At 43.6% G+C, this 25,554-nt stretch overlaps 1 protein-coding gene across 3 annotated transcripts in view; it reads left to right on the top strand.

The window, feature by feature from the left end:
- LOC138795670 (probable cation-transporting ATPase 13A4) overlaps positions 1–25,554 on the top strand; it is a 276,072-nt gene that overhangs the window by 69,400 nt on the left and 181,118 nt on the right. For all 3 annotated transcript variants that reach the window (XM_069975055.1, XM_069975057.1, XM_069975056.1), the window contains 5 exons: positions 2,026–2,106; positions 2,182–2,251; positions 7,477–7,611; positions 8,683–8,755; positions 22,504–22,635. In XM_069975055.1, coding sequence (XP_069831156.1) covers positions 2,026–2,106; positions 2,182–2,251; positions 7,477–7,611; positions 8,683–8,755; positions 22,504–22,635 — 491 coding nt within the window. The remainder of the gene's footprint in view (positions 1–2,025; positions 2,107–2,181; positions 2,252–7,476; positions 7,612–8,682; positions 8,756–22,503; positions 22,636–25,554) is intronic.

Here is a 25,554-nt window from a genome sequence, read left to right as displayed (position 1 = left end):
AAGAAAAAAATTTTTGGTGCACTACCCCTTTAAGGTTTTTGTGTAAAAGCGTAATTACTCCGGCTTTCTTGCCCACCGCTGGTGATTCAAACACCTCACCCACCCATAGTTTGTTCAATCTAAAATACTCAGCGCTGGTAAGATGCGTCTCCTGTAACATGGCTACATCAGCTCGCAATCGTCTTAAATGGCGCAAGATTTTGGTGCGCTTAGCTGGGGAGCGTAATCCCTTTACATTCCATATCACCACATTCATAATATCTTAATCAAGCACGTAGGGGATTTATGAGGCGTTCAGATGACCCAGGCATAATATGGAGGCTGTTTGCTATCCCTGTCATGAATGGTAAGCATACATACTGTATACATAGAGGCTGGATGGAAAAACGATAAACAAACAACTAAACAAACAAAAAAGGAAACAAAAAGCCCTAACCAGAGCTGCGATAAACAATTGGGTCGTGGACTTCACTTTTTCGCGGGGTGCAGTGGATCTCGCTCATCCACCATCACATACATGAGCGGTAACATACCAGTTGTAGCGTGAAAGAGGAACTCTCCCCACCACAGCAGCCATATTGTACTCAGGCCACGACACTGTTAAACTAAATACAACTGACTATAGTGTGTAAAGACTTCACCTAACACTTTAGCTAAATAAGGAGAAAATCTTAGTTATATAGGAAAAACAGAAACATTAACAACAGCAAGCAGTCGCTGTAACAAAAAGGGGTGTACCCCAGAATGAAGGATACTTTGGGTTGTATACCCCGAGCAAGAACGTTGACGGTAAGTCCAAGTCCCTCAGTCCATGGTATCTTGGGAGGATTCCGGGCTGTTCAGTCTGCGCCTCTTATGCTTGTCCGGTGTGGTTTGTGGTATCTTAACACCCACGAAGTGTGCTGCATCTTCCGGATTGTGGAAGACTTCTGAGGTGCCATCTGCTCTGAAGATGCGTAGAGCCACCGGGAATTGCAGGACAAAACGGATCTGGCGTTTGACTAGTTCAGTGCAAAGTGGGGCAAAGGCCTTCCTCCTCTTCGCAACGTCGGCCGAAAAATCATTAAATAACAGGATCTTGTAGCCCCTGACAATGGTATCTGCCTGTTTTTTTCGTGTATGTTTGCATAATCACATTTTTGTCAGCATAGTTCAGATATTTTACTATAACTTGACGTGGTCTTGGCGCCGTGTTATTGCCTGTGTTCGTGCGGGGTGGGCCCAGCCTGTGTACCCTTTCCACAGTACATGGCGCTGGCAGTCCCAGTGCCTGGGGGATTTCTTCTGCACTTATTTTGAACAGACAGGTAGCTGCGACGGACTCAGGGAGCCCCACAATTCTCATGTTGCTCCGTCTGGAGCGATTCTTCAGATCCTCCGCCTTATCTTGTAAAGTTTTTATAACACGGGCAGATTGCTGCATCTTTACTTTAGCATAAGTGAGCTCTGTCTCTACTGTCTCTAAGCGGGTTTCCAGCTCAGTAATCTGGTTAGTGTGCTTATCAATGTCTCCACATATTTGTTTAAGGGCTGCAGTTATTGTGGAGTCTAGTGACGCCCTCAGATCCGGGCTTAATATGCGAGCCACTTCTATGGCCAACGATTTACAACTTATTTGTAGCCCAGGGATGAGTGCCTCACCCGAAATCATCTATAAGCAGTCCCGCATCCTGGGAGGAGGGTAGCTGGAGATCCGGAGCTGCCGCTCCAGCTGTGTCTGAGGTAGCAGGCGCCATCTAAGGTTTTGTCTTCACACGCGGTGTTATCGCCGTGGCCTGTGATAGTGATGCCGCCTCTCCGCCACGCTGCAGGAATTTCTCCATTCGGTGCTGGAGGTGATCAGGGTGATGTCGGTAAGTCCGTGGACTCACTCCAGGCAAAATCTGCGGCGGGAGGACAGATAAATGCGGTGCCCGACACGGAGCTGCTCCCTCACACTGCTAGCATCCGTGCGCCGGACCCGGAAGTCCGTGCCTGCTTACATGTACAGCTAAATGGTTATATCTGTATTTTCTTTTATTCTAGCACTTTGGAGGATGAGCATTCTTGTTTTAGCATACATTCTAACTATGCACCTGGATTAATAGAAGAAGAACAAGCTATCAGGTAACATCAATTGACTTTCTTGCTAAGTGTTACAATACTAGTGTACTGATCCCACTTTTTTTTTTTTTTTTAAAGGAGATTAGTATGTGGACCGAACACTATTGAAGTTGAAGTTGCTCCACTTTGGAAACTTTTCATTTTTAAGGTACCCTTTATCATGCAATATTGTGTAGAGATGTTTTTGTTCTTATTATACTGTTTAATATGATATCTGTATTTGTATTTGTTATACATTATACTATATTTTTCCATAATCATAATTTGATGTATACGTCCATTGTTGAAGACAACTGATCGGTTTATCTAAATTATTCATCTAGAGTAGATTAGGATTTACAGTCTGTACTATTGTCCAGAGCAAAATCTATAATTCTGAAGGCATCAGAGCGTACTCCTTGTCTGAATGGAGCATGTTCAATAAATTGCATTCCCAAAAGTGTAGTCATTGTAATGTATTTTCATGGAGGAAAAATGAACTTTCCTACTGCATTCTGTATCACTTTGACCATTTCTTATAGCAAATTTTTATATGTAACTATAAACACTAATGAAAGTTATATGAAAGCCAGGATTACTACAAGATAAGTAATGTAATGGTTTTCACCTCTCTGTAAGCCAAAGCAGAGACCTGATGAACAGCTTCTAAACAGCACTCGCTTTGTTGGACTAGAGCTATCCATGTTTTACATGTCTGGCCAGTTATTAAAAAGGCAGACAAGTAATAATACATTTCTACTGAAATAAAAAACTTTAGAGAGAGGTTATTCAGTGAAAATCTTTGTATTTCAAATCAACTGGTTTCAGAAAGTTATAAAGATTTGTAATTTACCACCATTTAAAAATCTTAAGTCTTTCCATACTTATCAGCTGCCAGGGCCGGCTCCAGCTTTTTGTGGGCCCTTGGGCGACAGAGCCTCGGCGGGCCCCTTTGAGGAGCAAATCATGGAGAGACAGGCGAGGAAAGATTTGCAGCAGAAGAAACATGCGGCTGCTGCATATCTTTCTCCTCCTGTATCTCCTGATCTCTGCAGTAGTCAGGACTCTAGAGGAGTCAGACCCAGTCACAGGATTATATATATATATCATGCTGGTGCTGCTAGTTCTCTAGTATACAGCTCCTTCTGTGTGTGTTTGTGTGTGTGTGTGTGTATATATACATACACACACACAGAGCAGGAGCTGTATACTAGAGAACTAGCAGCACCAGCATTATATATATATATATATATATATATATATTTATTTATAATATGAACATGGTGAGACCTCTAGTTCTCCTATATTCAGGCCCTGCAGTGATATACAGTGTATATATATATATATATATATATATATATATACACACACACACACACACTGTATATCACTGCAGGGCCTGAATATAGGAGAACTAGAGGTCTCACCATGTTCATATGATAGATAGGAGATAGGGAAATAGATAGATAGATAGATAGATAGATAGATAGATAGATAGATAGATAGATAGGAGATAGATAGATAGATAGGAGATAGATAGATAGATAGGAGATAGATAGATAGATAGATAGATAGATAGATAGGAGATAGATAGATAGATAGATAGATAGATAGATACAGATATCTAGTTGTTTTGTGTATAGAGGTCCTGCTGTAATATATATATATATATATATATATATATATATATATATATATATATATATATATCCTGCTGTAATAGATATAGATATATTACAGCAGGACCTCTATACACAAAACAAGTAGAAGAACCAGCACATACAGGACACTTAGTTTGCAGAGCCTACCTGCTGCCCTCAGGTCATGTGTCCGATCACATGACCCGTGACATCATCAAAGGTCCTTCAGACTCACAGGTCCTCTTTCCTACTCGGCTGTAGGGAAGATTTGTGATGGAAGACAGGTGCTCGGGGGCCCCAGTATGGATCGGCGGGCCCCTAACTGTCACATGCGGCCTCTAGGGGCTCAGTCCCCTTTGTTACTACACTTTTTTTTCTTTTTTACTAACAAAAAAAATGTAGTAACAAACGGGAGTGGGCCCCTAGAGGAGCTGGGGGCCCCGGCATTTGCCCTACTTAGCCGGGTGCTGACGCCGGCCCTGTCAGCTGCTGTATGTCCTGCAGGATTTTATTTTTTTTCAGTCTGACACAGTGCTCTCTGCTGACATCTCTGTCCCAGACAGAAACTGTCGAGTGCAGGAAAAGTTTTCTATGGGGATTTGCTACTGCTCTGGACAGTTCCACACATGGACAGAGATGTCAGCACAGAGCACTGTGTCAGACTCAAAAGAAAACACAATTTCCTGCAGGACATAAAGCAGCTGATCAGTATGGGAAGACTTGGGATTTTTAATTACAAATCTATATAACTTTCTGAAACCAGTTGATTTGAAAGAAAAAGGTTTTTGCTGGACAACCCCTTTAGTCTGAAAAGGAAACAATTGAATATTAAACAAAAATTACAAATATAAAAAGATTCCAACAATTCTTTGCTCAGTTTCTTTCTATTATAAACTCTTCTTTTGTTTCATTTTGCAGTTAAAGGGTATGTGCACACTCACTGAGTAAATAGGACGGAAAATCCGTCGCGTCTCCGCCCGTGCCATAGACGTCGTTCAATGCACGGGCGGACTCCTTCCTCTGCTCAAAGAATGAACTCGGTCATTCTTTGGTTGGAGGAAGGAATCCGCCCATACATAGAATGGAGTCTATGGCACGGGGGGAGACGTGCACTCCCGCCACTGTCGGTGAGAGGGTGCGAGCGTCGGATTACGTGACAGACTTTGCGTCCTATTTAATCAGTAACATACCCAAAATGAGGAAGTTTAGTCAAGCTCCCTCCTTTTCTCTTGTCTGGCTGTAAGGCCACTGTCTTCAGCAGGAGCAGATTAAGGCTATGTTCCCATAATAATATCGGCAGATCATCATCATTATTAGTGACCGACTATGTTACAAGATGACCACCTTCCCCGATATTATTAAGAGTGGAAACATAGCCACACAGTTAATTTCCCCCTTTATTCTCTGTAACATTTCTGCAAGACACCTTACATGTATCAACCCTTAAAAATGTTGCCTAACCTCTGGATGTATTTTTGAAAACATATGCATGAGTACATCATAGGACATTCATTAATAGTGTTACATCACTGCTGCCTCATTATAGCAGCCTTGTTAAGCTCCACTCCATCTGTGCCATGCCTACTTTCATCTAGTACATGTAGGGGGGCATGTGACCATACAGTGACACTCAGCCTTCTCCACTGCACTTGCACTTACTTCTAGTGTGCAGTGTAATTCTGGGGAGGAGGCTGACATATCACATGCTATCACATGTGATGGACAAGATTATTTCAGAGATAGCATGGACAGATCAGTGATCGAGGAGTCAGAGCTACAGAAGGCTGCATAACAGGTAACAGGATAACAATATTTTAACTATATGGTCTTAAAGGGAATGTGCTATCAGAAAATGACTTATTGTTTAAAGTTTTTATTAGAGATGAGCGAACCTCGAGCATGCTCGAGTCCATCTGAACCCGATCGTTTGGCATTTGATTAGCGGTGGCTGCTGAAGCTGGATAAAGCCCTAATGCTATATGTGGAGAACATGGATATAGTCATTGGCTGTATCCATGTTTTCCAGACAACCTTAGAGCTTTATCCAATTTCAGCAGCCACCGCTAATCAAATGCTGAACCATCGGGTTTGGATGGAATCGAGCATGCTCGAGGCTCGCTCATCTCTAGTTTTTATGTTAAAGGAGAAGTCCGGCCAAAATTAATTTTTGATATGTTGTTACTTATGAAAAGTTATACAAATTTCTAATGTACATTAATTATGGGAAATGCACATATACTGCTATTTCCCTTAATTTAGTAGATCAGGAAGTGTTAGAAATATCTCTGAAGAAGTGACGTCACGACCCAGGGTGTAATTCCTATGGAGTGTCCAGCAGGGGGCGCTCTCTATATAGAAGTCTATGGGACTTTATTGTTTCTATGGGTTTCTATGTAATGTAATGTAATGTAATGTAGTGTACAGTGCTTTATTGAATGAATACATCTACGGAATACTTTGGGGAGCAAGTGTCCTTGCTCCCCAAAGTATTGCATAAATGTATTCATTCAATACATTCAATACACAGTAAGCCCGCCGATCCGCCGCATTTCCGCCGCATTCCCGCCGATCCGCCGCATTCCCGCCGATCCGGACCATATACATTGAACTACAGCTCCCATCATCTGCTTCTAGTATGAATAGGTGATGGGAGCTGTAGCTGGGTAATGGATATGACATGCCGCCGGGCGCAGGGGGGAGCCGCTCAGTACACAGGAGCGCTCCCCCCTCCTCCTCCTCCTTCCGTGATAACTTCCGCCTATACCAATGCTGACTCCCTGCCTGGCCGCCGCTCTCCGCTCACATATACCGGCTCCCGGCATCAGCGCGGACACCAGGATGCATCGGGAGCCGGTATGTATGGGGGGGAGAGCGGAGAGCGGCGGCCAGGCAGGGAGTCAGCATTGGTATAGGCGGAAGTTATCCCGGAAGGAGGAGGGGGGAGCTGCTGTGTACTGAGCGGCTCCCCCCTGCGCCCGGCGGCATGTCATATCCCTTACCCAACTACAGCTCCCATCACCTATTCATACTAGAAGCAGATGATGGGAGCTGTAGTTCAATGTATATGGTCCGGATCGGCGGGAATGCGGCGGATCGGCGGGCTTACTGTGTATTGAATGTATTGAATGAATACATTTATGCAATACTTTGGGGAGCAAGGACACTTGCTCCCCAAAGTATTCCGTAGATGTATTCATTCAATAAAGCACTGTACACTACATTACATTACATTACATTACATAGAAACCCATAGAAACAATAAAGTCCCATAGACTTCTATATAGAGAGCGCCCCCTGCTGGACACTCCATAGGAATTACACCCTGGGTCGTGACGTCACTTCTTCAGAGATATTTCTAACACTTCCTGATCTACTAAATTAAGGGAAATAGCTCTATATGTGCATTTCCCATAATTAATGTACATTAGAAATTTGTATAACTTTTCATAAGTAACAACATATCAAAAATTAATTTTGGCCGGACTTCTCCTTTAACCGTATTTTTTAATATGTTTTTTTTTTTATATTATTTTTTAGTTTTTATATTATAGTTTTATAGTTTTTAGTGACTGTAAACCAATTAAAAAGCATTTTTATCTGGCTCTAATAAGTAAACAAATCTAGGCTATACATTCCCTTTAACAAAGTCAGTAGATCTATAGGTAAAAAGGTGGTACTGTGGACATCTAGGCTAGGAGATAAGATGGTTGCTCACCATTACCTATAATAATTTCAGTATTGTTTCCGTACACAGGTGTTAAATTTCTTATATATCTACCAGTTTGCTGCCATCACCCTTATGCTGGTAGAGGGATATCTGGGTTACGCCATTGCCATTCTTGTGCTGTGTGTCTGTAACATAACAGTATCAATGGTTGAACTTCGACTGGTAATCCTCAGATTTCTTTCTTTTTTTTTCTTTTTTTTCTAATCTATCTTTATTGTGATTTATAGGTGATGACAATCATTAATAGTAGATGGTAACTGTTTCTATTATTATTGCCATTAGGCTAGGGCTACATGTGTCACACTTCTTGTCATACTGCCTAGTCACACAACTCCATTGTGTTCTTATTCACAAATGGATGTGACTGCAGAGTCCTAACGTGACCCTATTTACTTGTTTGAGTGGTGGACTCATGCACAGGCAGTGCAATAGGATATAGAAGCCTAATATGTCATTCAACATTAAAGAAGTCCAGTGATTTATAAAATCCGGCAGCCAGCAGGGGCGGGGAGAAATTTTTTAAAAGTACCAACTTACTGTACCTCTCTCTGCGGCGCATTGGGACCAGCCCGGGATCTCTGCAGCTGACACGTCAGGACCCGGCTGATGGACTAGCCGCTCAGCCAGTCAGTGATGGAACATTGCTCCAAGCACTGATTGGCTGAGCGGACAGTCCTTCAGCTGGGACAGGCCCCCGCTGTGACGTCATCACAACTCAGGGGGAAAATGACTTCTGGCAGGGTTCACGGGGCTGGTCCAGCCACTCACTGTGGGGACGGGGAGAGGTAAGTACGTACTTGTAATCCATTTCTTCCCTACCTCTGCCAGCTGATTAGAATGTATGTACATATATATATGAATGAATAGTACACTACTTTACTGTAAGAGCAGTGAGACTAAGGAACTTCCTGCAACTTGGCTAATTCATTAAATAAGTTCAAGCCTGGATGCTTTTCTTAAAAATGTAATATTACACATTATAGGCTCTAGATTTCATGTGATAGAACATTAAGTCAGGGATTATTCTAATTGCTATTTGGAGTCGGAAAGGAAATTTTCTGTGATTGGACAATTGACCTCTGCCTCATAAGGGTTTCTGCCTTCCTCTGGATCAAAGTAAGGTTTCTGTAGGTTAAACTTGATAGACTCTCATCTTTTTTCAACCTTATTAACTATGTTACTATGTATTTTAGGACATCATTTTTTTACCCATTTTTTTTTTTTTTTTAATAGCAATCTTCAAAGCTCCACAATCTGGTCAAAGCACATAATAACATGAAAGTGGCAGTGTGCAAAAGAAATGGTGGTATGTATCTCTGTTTTGCCTAATAATAAATAAGCAACAAGGCTATTCTGACAGCTTCGTGAGACTTCCTGCTTCTAATCTGGTCCACTGTAAATTAAAAGGATATGTATACAGGTGGATTACCCATTATAAGGGGGGAAAAGGAGGAAACTAGGATCAAAGGTGAAATCTGTCACAGTTGTCAGTGTAATGTGACTGCTAGTGGCAGTGTGTATCTAGTGGGAAATGAATCTAGTGGGGAATGAATTTAAACAGCTGACATGTAATAGCAATGCATGGCCGACGGCTAACAATTGAATAAACTGTATACATTACCTCTCCACACTCCCGGTCCTCTTCTGTCCTCTGCAAGGCAGAGGAGGCCTGGGAGCATGGAGAGGTAATGTATCAACAATTTAGGGCAAGAGCTGCATGAACATCACTAACAATGTCCAGGCAGCTAAACAATTAGATCTGTGTAATAGGCTCAGTCAACAAGCGCTGATCTAGCAGATCAGCGCTTGTTTACATTATTAATAGTCCATCATCTGCCCATCTAATTGTACCCCAAGCTGGAATGACTCACTGCACTTTTCCTATTCCTTTCTCTGCTGATTCACAGACAATTACTAGTTGAGCTCCTAGCAGAGTCAGGGATGGGAGAAGGTACAAGGAGGTATTTTTGCCTTCAGCGGATCAGGAGCTTGGGAATACCTCTGTGACACTTTGCACAGTAAAATGAAAGCATTTTTGTACGTTAAGGAAGACAGATATATGAAAGGTACCATGTGCCTCTAGTTATCTAACAGTGTCAGCTTGGAACGTGCATTATAGATGACAGATTCCATTTGAAAAGGCATGTCTGGAGAGCTGATAGACATGTTTTATAGGGTTCTTCAAACCCTAGCTAATGTAGCTCATCTGCTTGAGAGGAAATAAATAGCCAGCTGATCACCAGGGGTTCCAGACAATCTGTTACAATATAGTGTCTATATATTGTCTAAAGATACACCCAATCAAGTACATTAAATTTCTTAAACTGCTCTGATAAAATAAAAGCTGGGCTGTGATTGGTTGTTATGAGCAACAGTGTTTTTTTTCAGACAGTTTTGATAAATCTGCCCACTCTATAGACTGATATCAATAAAACTTATCTTGTCAATGGGTTGCCCTTGGACAGTACATATACACTGCTCCTTTATTGGGCAACTTATATTTTATACTTGCATTACTGGAATACTCCCTGTACAGTTTGAGACAAACTGTAGCTAAAGAGAAAAAAAAAATCGTATTGCCTGCAGTGGACCATATAGTTTTTGAGGGTTTATAGTTTATGGAGTGAATGCTTTATACTGTCACAAGTAGTGTGCACCTTGTTGAAGAGCAACATGGAAGTTTTAAGAAGTCTACTTAGACTGTGTTTTGTTGCGTTTTTAGGCTATGTTCGAACACAGTACTTTTGCTCAGTATTTTTCAATCAAAACCAGGAATGGACTGAAAACACGTGTTCACACACTGCCCCCCCCCCAGTGTAGACTGTACACTATGTGGGGGCTGATACTTTGTCATCACAGGCTCTGCAGAGTATTACCACACTGCAGACTATATGGGAGAGTCCAGTATGTATATTGTACCCCCTTAATTTAACGGGACCATGAATACTGTACCCCCTGAATGTAACAGAACCATGTATACTGTACCTGCTGAATGTAACAGGACCATGTATACAGTACCCCCTGAATGTAATAGGACCATGTATACTGTACCTCCTGAATGTAACAGGACCATGCATACTGTACCCCCTAAATGTAACAGGACCGTGTATACTGTACCTCCTGAACGTAACAGGTCCATGTATACTGTACCCCCTGAATGTAACAAGATCATGTGTACTGTACCCCCTGAATGTAACAGGTCCATGTATATTGTACCCCTGAATGTAACAGGACCAAGTATATTGTACCCCCTGAAACTAAAAAGACCATGTATACTATACCCCCTGAATGTAACAGGACCATGTATAGTGTACCCCCTGAATGTAACAGGACCATGTATACTGTACCCCCTGAATGTAACAGGACCGTGTATACTGTACCCCCTGAATGTAACAGGACTGTGTACATTTTACTGCCTGACTGTAACAGGACCATGTATACGGTACCCTTAAATGTAACAGGACCATGTATACTATACCCCCTGAATGTAACAGGACAATGTATGCTGTACCCCCTGAATGTAACAGGACCATGTATACTGTACCCCCTGAATTTAACAGGAGCATGTATACTGTACCCCCTGAATGTAACAGGACCATGTACATTGTACCCCCTGACTGTAACAGGACCATGTATACTGTACCCCTGAATGTAACAGGACCATGTATACTGTACCCCCTGACTGTAACAGGACAATGTATACAGTACCTCCTGAATGTAACAGGAACATGTATACTGTACCCCCTGAATGTAACAGGACCATGTATACTGTACCCCCTGGCTTTAACAGGACCGTGTATACTGTACCCCCTGACTATAACAAGATCATGTATACTGTACCCCCTGAATGTAATAGGGTCATGTATACTGTACCCCCTGAGTGTAACAGGACCGTGTATACTGTAACCTCTGACTGTAACAGGACCATGTATACTGTACCCCCTGAATGTAACAGAGTAATGTATACTGTACCCCCTTAATGTAACAGGACCATGTGTACTGTACCCCCTGAATGTAACAGGAACATGTACACTGTACCCCCTGAATGTAACAGGAACATGTATACTGTACCCCCTAAATGTAACAGGTCCATGTATACTGTACCCGCTGAATGTAACAGGACCATGTATACTGTACCCCATGAATGTAACAGGACAATGTATACTGTACCCCCTGAATGTAACAGGATTATGTATACTGTACCTCCTGAATGTAACAGGACCATGTATACTGTATCCCCTGAATCTAAAAGGACCATGTATACTGTAACCCCTGAATCTAACAGGACCATGTATACTGTACCCCCTGAATCTAACAGGACCATGTATACTGTACCCCCTGACTGTAACAAGATCATGTATACTATACCCCCTAAATGTAATAGGGTCATGTATACTGTACCCTCTGACTGTAACAGGACCATGTATACTCTACCCCTGAATGTAAGAGTCATGTATATTGTACCCCCTGAATGTAACAGGACCATGTGTACTGTACCCCCTGAATGTAACAGGAACATGTATACTGTACCCCCTGAATGTAACAGGATCATGTGTACTGTACCCCCTGAATGTAACAGGACCATGTATACTGTACGCCCTGAATGTAACAGGACCATGTATACTGTAACCCCTGAATGTAACAAGACAATGTATACTGTACCCCCTGAATCTAACGGGACCATGTATACTGTACCCCCTAAAGCGAACACGACCATGTTTACTGTACCCCCTGAATCTAACAGAACCATGTATACTGTACCCCCTGAATGTAACAGGACCATGTATACTGTACCCCTTGAATGTAACAGTCATGTATACTGTACCCCCTGAATGTAACAGGACCGTGTATACTGTACCCCCTGAATGTAACAGGACTGTGTACATTTTACTGCCTGACTGTAACAGGACCATGTATACGGTACCCTTAAATGTAACAGGACCATGTATACTATACCCCCTGAATGTAACAGGACAATGTATGCTGTACCCCCTGAATGTAACAGGACCATGTATACTGTACCCCCTGAATTTAACAGGAGCATGTATACTGTACCCCCTGAATGTAACAGGACCATGTACATTGTACCCCCTGACTGTAACAGGACCATGTATACTGTAACCCCTGACTGTAACAGGACAATGTATACAGTACCCCCTGAATGTAACAGGAACATGTATACTGTACCCCCTGAATGTAACAGGGTCATGTATACTGTACCCCCTGGCATTAACAGGACCGTGTATACTGTACCCCCTGACTGTAACAAGATCATGTATACTGTACCCAGGGCCGTATTTACCACTAGGCACCCGTGGTCCGGTGCCTAGGGCAGCACCTTGCAGGGGGGCAGCACCAGGGAGCAGGGAGACAGAAAAAACAAATTTTTTTGTTTTTAGTTTTTAGTTTCCCTCCTCCTGTTCAGACTTGCCAGTAAATCTGGTGTCTTTTCCAGGGGGGTTGGGGGTATGGTGGTATTGGTCAGGTGTGGTATTGCCAATAGGTGCGTGAAGAGGGGGCGTCTTCAGGTTTAGTGCCTAGGGCAGCAGCAGCTGTTAATACAGCCCTGACTGTACCCCCTGAATGTAATAGGGTCATGTATACTGTACCCCCTGAGTGTAACAGGACCGTGTATACTGTACCCTCTGACTGTAACAGGACCATGTATACTGTACCCCCTGAATGTAACAGAGTAATGTATACTGTACCCCTTAAAGGACAACTCCCACAAAAATTTTTTTTTGCTCATTTAACACACATTACAAAGTTATATAACTTTGTAATGTGGTTAAATACCCGGCCTGGCCCCCTTCCCCCACTTTCGGACCCCCGACCACCCACCCCGGAAGTTAAGGAATGTATACATTACCTATTACGATCGTCACGGTCCTCTTCTCCGGGGCGGCATCTGGTGACGACGACGTCAGAGCCGGGGGGCGGTCCGGGTCTTCTTCCTCCTCTGCGTCTTCATGCAAAGTGAATGGGGATGAAAAGGCTGCTGGTGCACATGCGCACCAGCAGCCTTTTCATTGGCTGGAGCGCATCACATGGCTTCCAGCTTGCTCAGCCCTGATTGGCTGAGCTTGCTGGAAGCCATGTGATGCGCTCCAGCCAATGAAAAGGCTGCCGGTGCGCAAGCGCACTGGCAGCCTTTTCCATCCCCTGGACCCGGAAGTTGGAGACATCGCTGGATGGCGGAAGGCGGCGACGGAGAGGCGGACGGCGGGCGAATCGAGTGGCGATCGTCACCGGAGAGATGGTGAGTATGGTGTCTGTGTGTGTCTGTGTTTTTTTTTTTTTTGGGGTCCCGCGGGAGTTGTCCTTTAATGTAACAGGACCATGTGTACTGTACCCCCTGAATGTAACAGGAACATGTACACTGTACCCCCTGAATGTAACAGGAACATGTATACTGTACCCCCTGAATGTAACAGGTCCATGTATACTGTACCCGCTGAATGTAACAGGACCATGTATACTGTACCCCATGAATGTAACAGGATTATGTATACTGTACCTCCTGAATGTTACAGGACCATGTATACTGTATCCCCTGAATCTAAAAGGACCATGTATACTGTAACCCCTGAATCTAACAGGACCATGTATACTGTACCCCCTGAATCTAACAGGACCATGTATACTGTACCCCCTGACTGTAACAAGATCATGTATACTATACCCCCTAAATGTAATAGGGTCATGTATACTGTACCCTCTGACTGTAACAGTACCATGTATACTCTACCCCTGAATGTAAGAGTCATGTATATTGTACCCCCTGAATGTAACAGGACCATGTGTACTGTAAAACCCTAAATGTAACAGGAACATGTACACTGTACCCCCTGAATGTAACAGGAACATGTATACTGTACCCCCTGAATGTAACAGGATCATGTGTACTGTACCCCCTGAATGTAACAGGACCATGTATACTGTACGCCCTGAATGTAACAGGACCATGTATACTGTACCCCCTGAATGTAACAGGACCATGTATACTGTACCCCCTAAATGTAACAGGACCATGTATACTGTACCCCCTGAATGTAACAGGACAATGTATACTGTACCCCCTGAATGTAACAGGACCATGTATACTGTAACCCCTGAATGTAAAAAGACAATGTATACTGTACCCCCTGAATGTAACAGGACCATGTATACTGTACCTCCAGAATGTACCAGGACCATGTATACTGTACCCCCTGAATCTAAAAGGACCATGTATACTGTACCCCCTGAAGCTAACAGGACCATGTATACTGTACCCAGGGCCGGTTTTAGACAAAATGTGGCCCTGGGCAAAGTTGAAGGTGGGGCCCCAAATGCTAAAACATTGTAGCAGCAATTTAAGGTCCCGATACTTTTTTGTCAGCGGTTGGCACGCTGCTCGAGGTGGGGTGATCTTCTGTGACCTTAAATAAGACCCCTCTGTGCCCTATATAGTAGATAGGTCCCTCTGTGCCTCCATAGTACATATAGTCGGTATCCCTCTGTAGGTAATTCTTCTGGTAGTTACCTCCACCACCCAGTATGTAGTATCCACCAATATAGGAGGCATCTCACTGTAGGTTTTACACCTGTTAGCTAGCCCCCTGATAGTTGCCCCCTCAGCAGATAGCAGCTCCCCTGATAGTTACCCCCCCCCCCCAGCACATAGCATCTCCCCTGTTCCCCCCCCCCCCCCCCCCCCAGCACATAGCATCTCCACTGATAGTTGCCCCCTCAGCAGATAGCATCTCCACTGATAGTTAAATGCCCCCCCCCCCCCCCAGCACATAGCATCTCCTAAAGCTGGGGTGATGTGGGCAAAAAATAAACTCTCGTTTTTTCTTTTCTCGATTTTTTTAATTTATTTTTTGATGGGTGTAGTAGTATAGGCATAGTGGATAAGGGGTGTAGCAATAGTAGAGGCATATAAGATGAGGGGTGTAGTAGTAGATAAGGGGAGTAGCAGTTTTGGGAGTAGTAGTAGTATCAGGAGTGGAGGTAATAATAGCAATGGTAGTAGAGCAGTATTGGCGGTAGTAGTAGAGCAGTATTGGGGGTAGTAGTAGAGCAGTATTAGGGGTAGTAGTAGAGTAGTATTGGGAGTAGTAGTAGTAGAGCAGTATTGGGGGTAGTAGTAGAGCAGTATTGGGGTAGTAGTAGAGCAGTATTAGGAGTAGTATTGGGGGTAGTAGTAGGGCAGTATGGGGGTAGTAGTATAGCAGTATTGGGGGGTAGTAGTAGAGCAGTATTGGGGGTAGTAGTAGAGCAGTATTAGGAGTAGTATTGGGGGTAGTAGTAGGGCAGTATGGGGGTAGTAGTAGAGCAGTATTGGGGGTAGTAGTAGAGCAGTATTAGGAGTAGTAGTAGGGCAGTATTGGGAGTAGTAGTAGAGCAGTATTAGGAGTAGTATTGGGGTAATAGTAGGGCAGTATTTGTGGTAGTAGTAGAGCAGTATTGGGAGTAGTATTGGGGGTAGTAGTAGGGCAGTATTGGGGGGCAGTATTTGGAGTAGTATTGGGGGTAATAGTAGGGCACTATTGGGGGTAGTAGTAGGGCAGTATTAGGAGTAGTATTGGGGTAGTAGTAAGGCACTATTGGGGGTAGTAGTAGAGCAGTATTAGGAGTAGTATTGATGGTGGTAGTAGTAGGGCACTATTGTGGGTAGTAGTAGAGCAGTATTAGGAGTAGTATTGATGGTGGTAGTAGTAGGGCACTATTGGGGGTAGTAGTAGAGCAGTATTAGGAGTAGTATTGATGGTGGTAGTAGTAGGGCACTATTGGGGGTAGTAGAGCAGTATTAGGAGTAGTATTGATGGTGGTAGTAGTAGGGCACTATTGGGGGTAATAGTAGAGCAGTATTAGGAGTAGTATTCGGAGTAGTAGAGCAGTATTAGGAGTAGTATTAGGGGTAATAGTAGGGCACTATTGGGGGTAGTAGTAGGGCAGTATTAGGAGTAGTATTGGGGGTAATAGTAGGGCACTATTGGGGGTAGTAGTAGAGCAGTATTAGGAGTAGTATTGATGGTGGTAGTAGTAGGGCACTATTGGGGGTAGTAGTAGAGCAATATTAGGAGTAGTATTGGGGGTAGTAGTAGGGCAGTATTAGGAGTAGTATTGGGGTAGTAGTAGGGCACTATTGGGGGTAATAGTAGGGCAGTATTAGGAGTAGTATTGGGGGTAATAATAGAGCAGTATTAGGAGTAGTATTGGGGGTAGTAGTAGAGCAGAGGAGAGATATGGGGGTACTTTATCATACAGGATACTGTGTGATTCAGTACCCACCTCCATCATGTACTGCTCAGGGCCTGGTGCCCATAGATACAGAGGGAGGAGGGCCCTGAACAGTATATGGTGGAAGGGGGGACTGCATCATACAAGATCCCCTGCCCCCTTCCTGTATACTGTTCGCTAGGCTAGTATATGGGGAGGGGGTTACTGTTTTATAAAGACACCCGAGGCTCCGCCCACCCGCGACCGTAAGCACCGCCCCCTGGCCGCAAGTCCCGCCCCCAGTCTCCGTGACCCTCTAACCCCCCCCCCCCCGCGCGCCTCCCCCCCCCCCCTCTATTTCTTTACCTGGGCTTGCCGTTCCTCCTCTTCTGTAGGGCACAGGCAGCTCTGCAGGAGGGGCGCTCCGTCCTCACAGCTCAGCTCCTTCGTTCATTAGTGGAGCAGGGGAGCTGCTTGTGCTGCTCTGCTTCCTGCTCCACTAATGAAGGAAGGAGCTAGGGGGCCCCTGGGGGATGGGGGCCCTGGGCAAGTGCCTACTTTGCCCCCCCCTAACGCCGGCCCTGACTGTACCCCCTGACTGTAACAAGATCATGTATACTATACTTCCTAAATGTAATAGGGTCATGTATACTGTACCCCCTGAGTGTAACAGGACTGTGTATACTGTACCCTCTGACTGTAACAGGACCATGTATGCTGTACCCCCTGAATGTAACAAGACAATGTACACTGTAACCCCTGAATCTAACGGGACCATGTATACTGTACCCCCTGAATCTAACAGAACCATGTATACTGTACCCCCTGAATCTAACAGGACCATGTATACTGTACCCCCTGAATCTAACAGGGTCATGTATACTGTACCTCCTGGCTTTAACAGGACCGTGTATACTGTAGCCCCTGAATGTAACAGGACCATGTATACTGTACCCCCTGACTGTAGCAAGATCATGTATACTGTACCCCCTGAATGTAATAGGGTCATGTATACTGTACCCCCTGAATGTAACAGGACCGTGTATACTGTACCCTCTGACTGTAACAGGACCATGTATACTGTACCCCCTGAATGTAACAGCACCATGTATACTGTACCCCCTAAATGTAACAGGACCATGTATACTGTACCCCCTGAATGTAACAGGACAATATATACTGTACCCCCTGAATGTAACAGGACCATGTATACTGTAACCCCTGAATTTAACAAGACAATGTACACTGTACCCCCTGAATCTAACGGGACCATGTATACTGTACCCCCTAAAGCTAACACGACCATGTATACTGTACCCCCTGAATCTAACAGAACCATGTATACTGTACCCCCTGAATCTAACAGGACCATGTATACTGTACGCCCTGAATCTAACAGAACCATGTATACTGTACCACCTGAATCTAACAGGACCATGTATATTGTACCCCCTGAATGTAACAGGGTCATGTATACTGTACCCCCTGGCTTTAACAGGACCGTGTATACTGTACCCCCTGAATGTAACAGGACCATGTATACTGTACCCCCTGACTGTAACAAGATCATGTATACTGTACCCCCTGAATGTAATAGGGTCATGTATACTGTACCCCCTGAGTGTAACAGGACCGTGTATACTGTACCCTCTGACTGTAACAGGACCATGTATACTGTACCCCCTGACTGTAACAGGACAATGTATACTGTACCCCTGAATGTAACAGGACAATGTATATTGTACCTCCTGAATGTTAACAGGACAATGTATGCTGTACCCCCTGAATGTAACATGACCATGTATACTGTACCCCCTGAATGTAACAGGACCATTTGTACTGTACCCCCTGAATGTAACAGGAACATGTACACTGTACCCCCTGAATGTAACAGGAACATGTATACTGTACTCCCTGAATGTAACAAGTCCATGTATTTTTTTTTTTTATAGAAAGAACATATGTAAAATGTTATTAGATTTATAAGACAACAGTCCGACATAATAATTTTATAATAGAGCATAACAAACAGGGAGAAGAACACAGAACTTGCTCAAATATTCAACATTAGACATTTTGTTCTTCTATTGTAAATGCAAAAAAGAAAATGGGTTGTGACACAAGGGGAATAAAGCTCAGAGAAGCTGAAGTGGAGGGGGAGGGGAGGCCAGGGCTAAGGCTGTATAGGATCAGTAGGTGGCACAGAGTAAATGCTAGAGAATGAAGAATCGGAGACATAAAGGATGAATAGATGGGATCGAGAAGTAGGGGACTGACCTCTGTCTCCAAGAACTCTCTCCACATTTATGGCATATATACAGGATAAACCATAAATGTCTAATAGATGCCCACATCCAGGACCCACACCTTTCCCAAGATCAAAGCCCCTGCTTGCAGTAGCCAGAGGTCCGGAAGCTAAAAGATAAGGAGAGTGTGAAGTCATTGATGGGGTTCACAAAGATAGGGCATAACATGGGGATGAGAAAAGAGAGGAGTCATTAATGATGAGGACACATGACATGGAGGTGAGGAGGGAGAGGGGTCATTAATGATGGGGCAATGAGGACACTTGACATGGAGGTCAGGAGGGAGAGGGGTCATTAATGATGGGGCAATTAGGACACGTGACATGGTGAGGAGGGAGAGGGGTCATTAATGATGGGGCAATGAGGACAAGTGACATGGAGGTCAGGAGAGAGGGGTCATTAATGATGGGGCAATGAGGACACGTCACATGGAGGTCAGGAGAGAGAGGGGTCATTAATGATGGGGCAACAGGTCCATGTATACTGTACCCCTGAATGTAACAGGACCATGTATACTGTACCCCTTGAATGTAACGGGACCATGCATACTGTACCCCCTTAATGTAACAGGACAACGTATACTGTAAACCCTGAATATAACGGGACCATGTATACTGTACCCCCTGAATGTAACAGGACCATGTATACTGTACCCCCTGAAGCTAACAGGACCATGTATACTGTACCCCCTGAATCTAACAGGACCATGTATACTGTACCCAGGGCTGTATTAACAGCTGCTGCTGCCCTGGGCACTAAACCTGAAGACGCCCCATCTTCACGCACCTATTGGCGATACCAGACCTGACCAATACCACCATACCCCCACCCCCCTGGAAAAGACACCAGATTTACTGGCAAGTCTGAACGGGAGGAGGGAAACTAAAAAAATAAAAACAAAAAAAGTTTTTTCTGTCCCCCTGCTCCCTGGTGCTGCCCCTCTGCAAGGTGCTGCCTTAGGCACCGGACCACGGGTGCCTAGTGGTAAATACGGCCCTGATTGTACCCCCTGAATGTAACAGGACCGTGTATACTGTACCCCCTGACTGTAACAGGGCCATGTATACTGTACCCCCTGAATGTAACAGGGTCATGTATACTGTAACCCCTGAGTGTAACAGGACCGTGTATACTGTACCCCCTGACTGTAATAGGACCATGTATACTGTCCTCCCTGAATGCAACAGGACCATGTATATTGTACCTCCTGGCTTTAACAGGACCGTGTATACTGTACCCCCTGAATGTAACAGGACCATGTATACTGTACCCCCTGACTGTAACAGGACCGTGTATACTGTACCCCTTGAATGTAACAGGACCATGTATACTGTACCCCCTGACTGTAACAAGACCGTGTATACTGTACCCCTTGAATGTAAAAAAACCATGTACACTGAACCCCCTGGCTTTAACAGGACAGTGCATACTGTACCCCCTGAATGTAACAGGGTCATGTATACTGTACCCCCTGAGTGTAACAGGATTGTGTATACTGTACCCCCTGACTGTAACAGGACCATGTATACTGTACCCCCTGAATGTAAGAGAGTCATGTATAATGTACCCCTGAATGTAACAGGGTCATGTGTACTGTACCCCCTGAATGTAACAGGAACATGTACACAGTACCCCCTGAATGTAACAGGACCATGTATACTGTACCCCCTGAATATAACAGGACAATGTATATTGTACCTCCTGAATGTAACAGGACCTTGTATATTGTACCCCATGAATGTAACAGGGTCATGTATATTGTACCCCTGGGCTTTAACAGGACCGTGTATTTTGTACCCCCTGAATGTAACAGGACCATGTATACCGTACCCCTTGAATGTAACAGGACCATGTATAGTGTACCCCATTGAATGTAACAGGGTCGTGTATACTGTTAGACGCTCTGCCGGGCCCTGGTCTAGTGGATGGCTGTCATTTAATGACAAATAATTGGCTTTTTTTTTTATACAGCTCTTGTTTTGAAATAACAGCCTTTATTTGTTGTTAAATGACACCAATCCATTCAACAGTATGTAATCATGTGTTTTTAATAAACTCCTGGTTTAGGTTGAAAAATACTGACCAAAAATACTTTGTGAACATAGCCTTAACATGTGTTTTATATACCGTGTATACTGTACCCCCTGACTGTAACAGGACCATGTATACTGTACCCCCTGACTGTAACAGAATTGTGTATACTGTACCCCCTGAATGTAACAGGGTCATGTATACTGTACCCCCTGAGTGTAACAGGACTGTGTATACTGTAACCCCTGACTGTAACAGGACCATGTATACTGTACCCCCTGACTGTAACAGGACCATGTATACTGTACCCCCTGACTGTAATAGGACCATGTATACTGTCCTCCCTGAATGCAACAGGACCATGTATATTGTACCTCCTGGCTTTAACAGGACCGTGTATACTGTACCCCCTGAATGTAACAGTACCATGTATACTGTACCCCCTGACTGTAACAGGACCGTGTATACTTTACCCCTTGAATGCAACAAGACCATGTATATTGTACCTCCTGGCTTTAACAGGACCGTGTATACTGTACCCCCTAAATGTAATAGGACCATGTATACTGTTCCCCCTGACTGTAACAGGACCGTGTATACTGTACCCCTTGAATGTAACAGGACCATGTATACTGTACCCCCTGACTGTAACAGGACCGTGTATACTGTACCCCTTGAATGTAAAAGGACCATGTACACTGTACCCCCTGGCTTTAACAGGACCGTGCATACTGTACCCCCTGAATGTAACAGGGTCAGGTATACTGTACCCCCTGAGTGTAACAGGACCGTTTATACTGTACCCCCTGACTGTAACAGGACCATGTATACTGTACCCCCTGAGTGTAACAGAACCATGTATAGTGTACCCCCTGAATGTAACAGGACCATGTATACTGTACCCCCTGAATGTAACAGGACGGTGTATACCGTACCCCTTGAATGTAACAGGACCATGTATAGTGTACCCCATTGAATGTAACAGGGTCGTGTATACTGTTAGACGCTCTGCCGGGCCCTGGTCTAGTGGATTGCTGTCATTTAATGACAAATAATTGGCTTTTTTTTTTAAACAGCTCTTGTTTTGAAATAACAGCCTTTATTTGTTGTTAAATGACACCAATCCATTCAACAGTATGTAATCATGTGTTTTTAATCAACTCCTGGTTTAGGTTGAAAAATACTGACCAAAATACTGAGCAAAAATACTTTGTGAACATAGCCTTAACATGTATTTTATTTACTTAGAAACGCAGTAAGAGACCTAAGAATTCACTAATCACACCAGAAAATGCATGTTAAAAACACAAAAAATCATCCAGTGTGAACACAAGCTTAGTGTTCAGAGTCTGATTTAAAAAAAAAAAAATAATAATAATAATAAAAACATTAAAATCAAGTAGCTCACAGTAGATTGTTTTAATAAAGTTTCAATTCTCTTACAGATGACTGTTTATCTAGTGAGGAATAAAAGGCTTATTCTTACTGTCATGTACACATTTCATTGCAGATTACAGCCAGGTCGAGTCTCGCTACTTAGTTCCAGGGGATGTTATTGTTTTAACTGGCAAAGGTTTTTTTATGTCCTGTGATGCCATTTTAATCAACGGGACATGTGTTGTAAATGAAGGAATGTTAACAGGTGAGACCTATCCATGAGATAAAAAAGCTGCACTAAAGGTTCTTTCACACACATAGTTATCTGACTGATCTGATTGATCTGATTTTCTAAGCCCAAGCCAGGAATGGATTTGGAAAGAGGATAAACCTCAGTTTTTCCTTTCTAACCTGTTCTCTGTTTAAAGTCTGTTCCTGCCTTTAGCTATGTTCCCACAATGTTTTTCTAGTGCGTTTATTATTTTTAAAATGACACCCGTCATTTTGAGTCCAAATGAAAATCCGTTATATTGCAGTTTGTCCACCCGTCACTGCAATAACATCTGTTCGTACATTTTTCTAGTTAGGTGGACTGATTGCCCTTTTGGGTGTGAAAAAGTCCATTGAATTTAATAATAAAGGTGGTGAAAGGAAGGTGAAAAAAGGAGAACTGTGTGTGAACAACTTAAAAATAACTTCCATTGGCAAAAGATGTCTAAAAATAATTGTCATGAATGTTATTTGACGTCCGCCTCAAAAGACGTCCGTTATTCCATAGACTTCAATTCAATTCATTTAAAATAATGCAATAACTGACTTTTTTATTTTTAACAAAAAGCAGACGCCTTTTCTGTTTTTTTTTTTTTTTTTTTTTACTTAGTGTGAACGCAGCCTTTAGCTGCAAAAATCTGTCAGATAATCTGTCAAATATCTATGTGTGTAAAAGGACCCCAAGCAAACGTGACCAGTCTACAAAATTTGTAATGTCACTTACATGGTACAAGAAATATATATATACAGTATATATATATATATATATATATATATATATATATATACACACACACACACACACACATTATTGTTGATCCTTAAAGGGGTTATCCAGCCTGGGGGCACTTTTTTGGGGGGACCTGGGAGGAGGTGGCTGAAATAAAAGACGTCCACTCACCTCCCCGATTCCAGCGGTAGGTCACTCATCGCGGCGCTCCTGTCCCCGGTTCCCGGCCGCTTCCGGGTGTCTGACGCCGCCCGAGACGCTACGTCTCAGGGCCGCTCAGCCACTCAGTGAAAGAGGCCGGATCCGAGCGGACTTAACACGTATCCCGCCTCCTTCACTGAGTGGCTGAGCGGCCCTGAGACGTAGCAGGGCGGCGTCAGACACCAGGAAGCGGCCGGGAACCGGGCACCGGAGCGCCGTGATGCGGGACCCGCCGCTGGAACCGGGGAGGTAAGTGGACGTCTTTTATTTCAGCCACCTCCTCCCCGGTCCCCCCAAAAAAGTGCCCCCAGGCTGGATAACCCCTTTAAATGTAGAGTATGATAAATGTGTGCAGGGAAGCCATAGCCCACATTTATGAATATATTTGTGCTCATTTTTTGTGTAAACTGTCATAAATTACTGCAAACATTTCACATTTTATGCTGCACTTTTCAGAAGTGTTTATGGTCACTATGAGGGAAATCGTGTAGAAAATCAGCAGCATAGGACACCCTATTACACAAAGTGATTATCGGTCATATTTGGCCGATTATCGGCCACCATGGCCAATAATTGCTTTGTGTAATAAAGGGCAATGATCAGCCGACATGCACAATGTTGACTAATCCATGTCTTTCAGTGTCTCTCAAAATGTTGAAAGACCAACAATCCAAATCGCAACGATCTGCTGAAATCCCAATGCGCTACAGGAGCAGCGGCAGCAGACCACGGCCACCCCCTATGGGCTGCTCAGGCTGCAGCTCCTCGACGCCCCCTGCTCTTACCCGCTCGCTGATGGCACATGTACTAGCACGGGCACCGAGCAGGGAATGAGGATCAAGCGAGCGTTGACGTGACAGGTCTTGCTCCTTGCTCCTGCTGATCGCCCCTTGTAATAGAGGCTTAAATGTTTATTACTAATGAGAATGGCCAGGCCCGGCCTCAGCGTCGCACTGACGCTGATCCCGGCTTGGCATTACATTGCTCTGGCCTGCAGCAGGGCAGAGCAATGTATCACAGATCTAATGGATCATTGCTGTGTGTAGCATTGATCTCTATAAGAGTTAATGTAGAAAAAAAAGTGTTTTTATTATCAAAAAATCCTCTCCTCTAATAAAAGTTCAAATCACCCCCCTTTTCCCATTTTAAAAATAAAAAAATAAATAAACAAACATATTTGGTATGGGCATGTGCGTAATCGCCCGAACTATTAAATTATCACATTCCTGATCTCGCTCAGTAAACAACGTAAGCAAAAACTTTTTGACAGCGCAAATGATTTTTCTCCGGTTTCGCAGCATATTTTATAGAAAAGTAATGTCTGTCATTGCAAAGTACCATTGGTTTCGCAAAAAATAAGGGCTTATATGGGTCTCTAAGTGAAAAAATGCAAGTGCGTTTTCGTTTTTTCCTCACCACATGAGCCCTTATTTTTTGCATCACTAATTGTACTTTGCAAAGGCAGACTTAATTTTTGCATAAAATATGCTGCAAAACCAGAAAAAAATTATGTGCGCGGTGAAATTGAAAAATAAACGCAATTCTATTTCTTTGGGCGGTTTTCGTTTTTACGCTGTTTGTCCTATGTAAAAACTGACATGTTATCCATGTTCCTCATGTCGTTACGATTAAAACGATATGCAATTTGCATAACTTATTTGATGACTTTTAAAAAAATAAAGCCTTGTACAGCAAAAAAATGTTCCCTAAAATTGCTCTGTTCCCATGCATATAACGCTTTTATCCTTTGGTCTATGGGGCTGAATGAGGTGTCATTTTTGGCGCCATGATGTGTTCTTCCTATCGGTACCTTGATTGCGTATATGAGACTTTTTGATCGCTTTTCATTACAATGTTTCTGGATTTGATGTGACCAAAAATTAGCAATTTTTGCACTTAGGTGGGTCTTTGCACTTATGCCGTATACCGTGCGAGATCATGAATGTGATATATTACGAGTTCGCACGATTACGCACGCGGTGA

This window comes from Dendropsophus ebraccatus, chromosome 6 (assembly GCF_027789765.1).
Source record: "Dendropsophus ebraccatus isolate aDenEbr1 chromosome 6, aDenEbr1.pat, whole genome shotgun sequence".
NCBI classification, from domain to species: Eukaryota; Metazoa; Chordata; class Amphibia; order Anura; family Hylidae; genus Dendropsophus; species Dendropsophus ebraccatus.
This window is presented reverse-complemented; position numbering and strand designations above follow the sequence as displayed.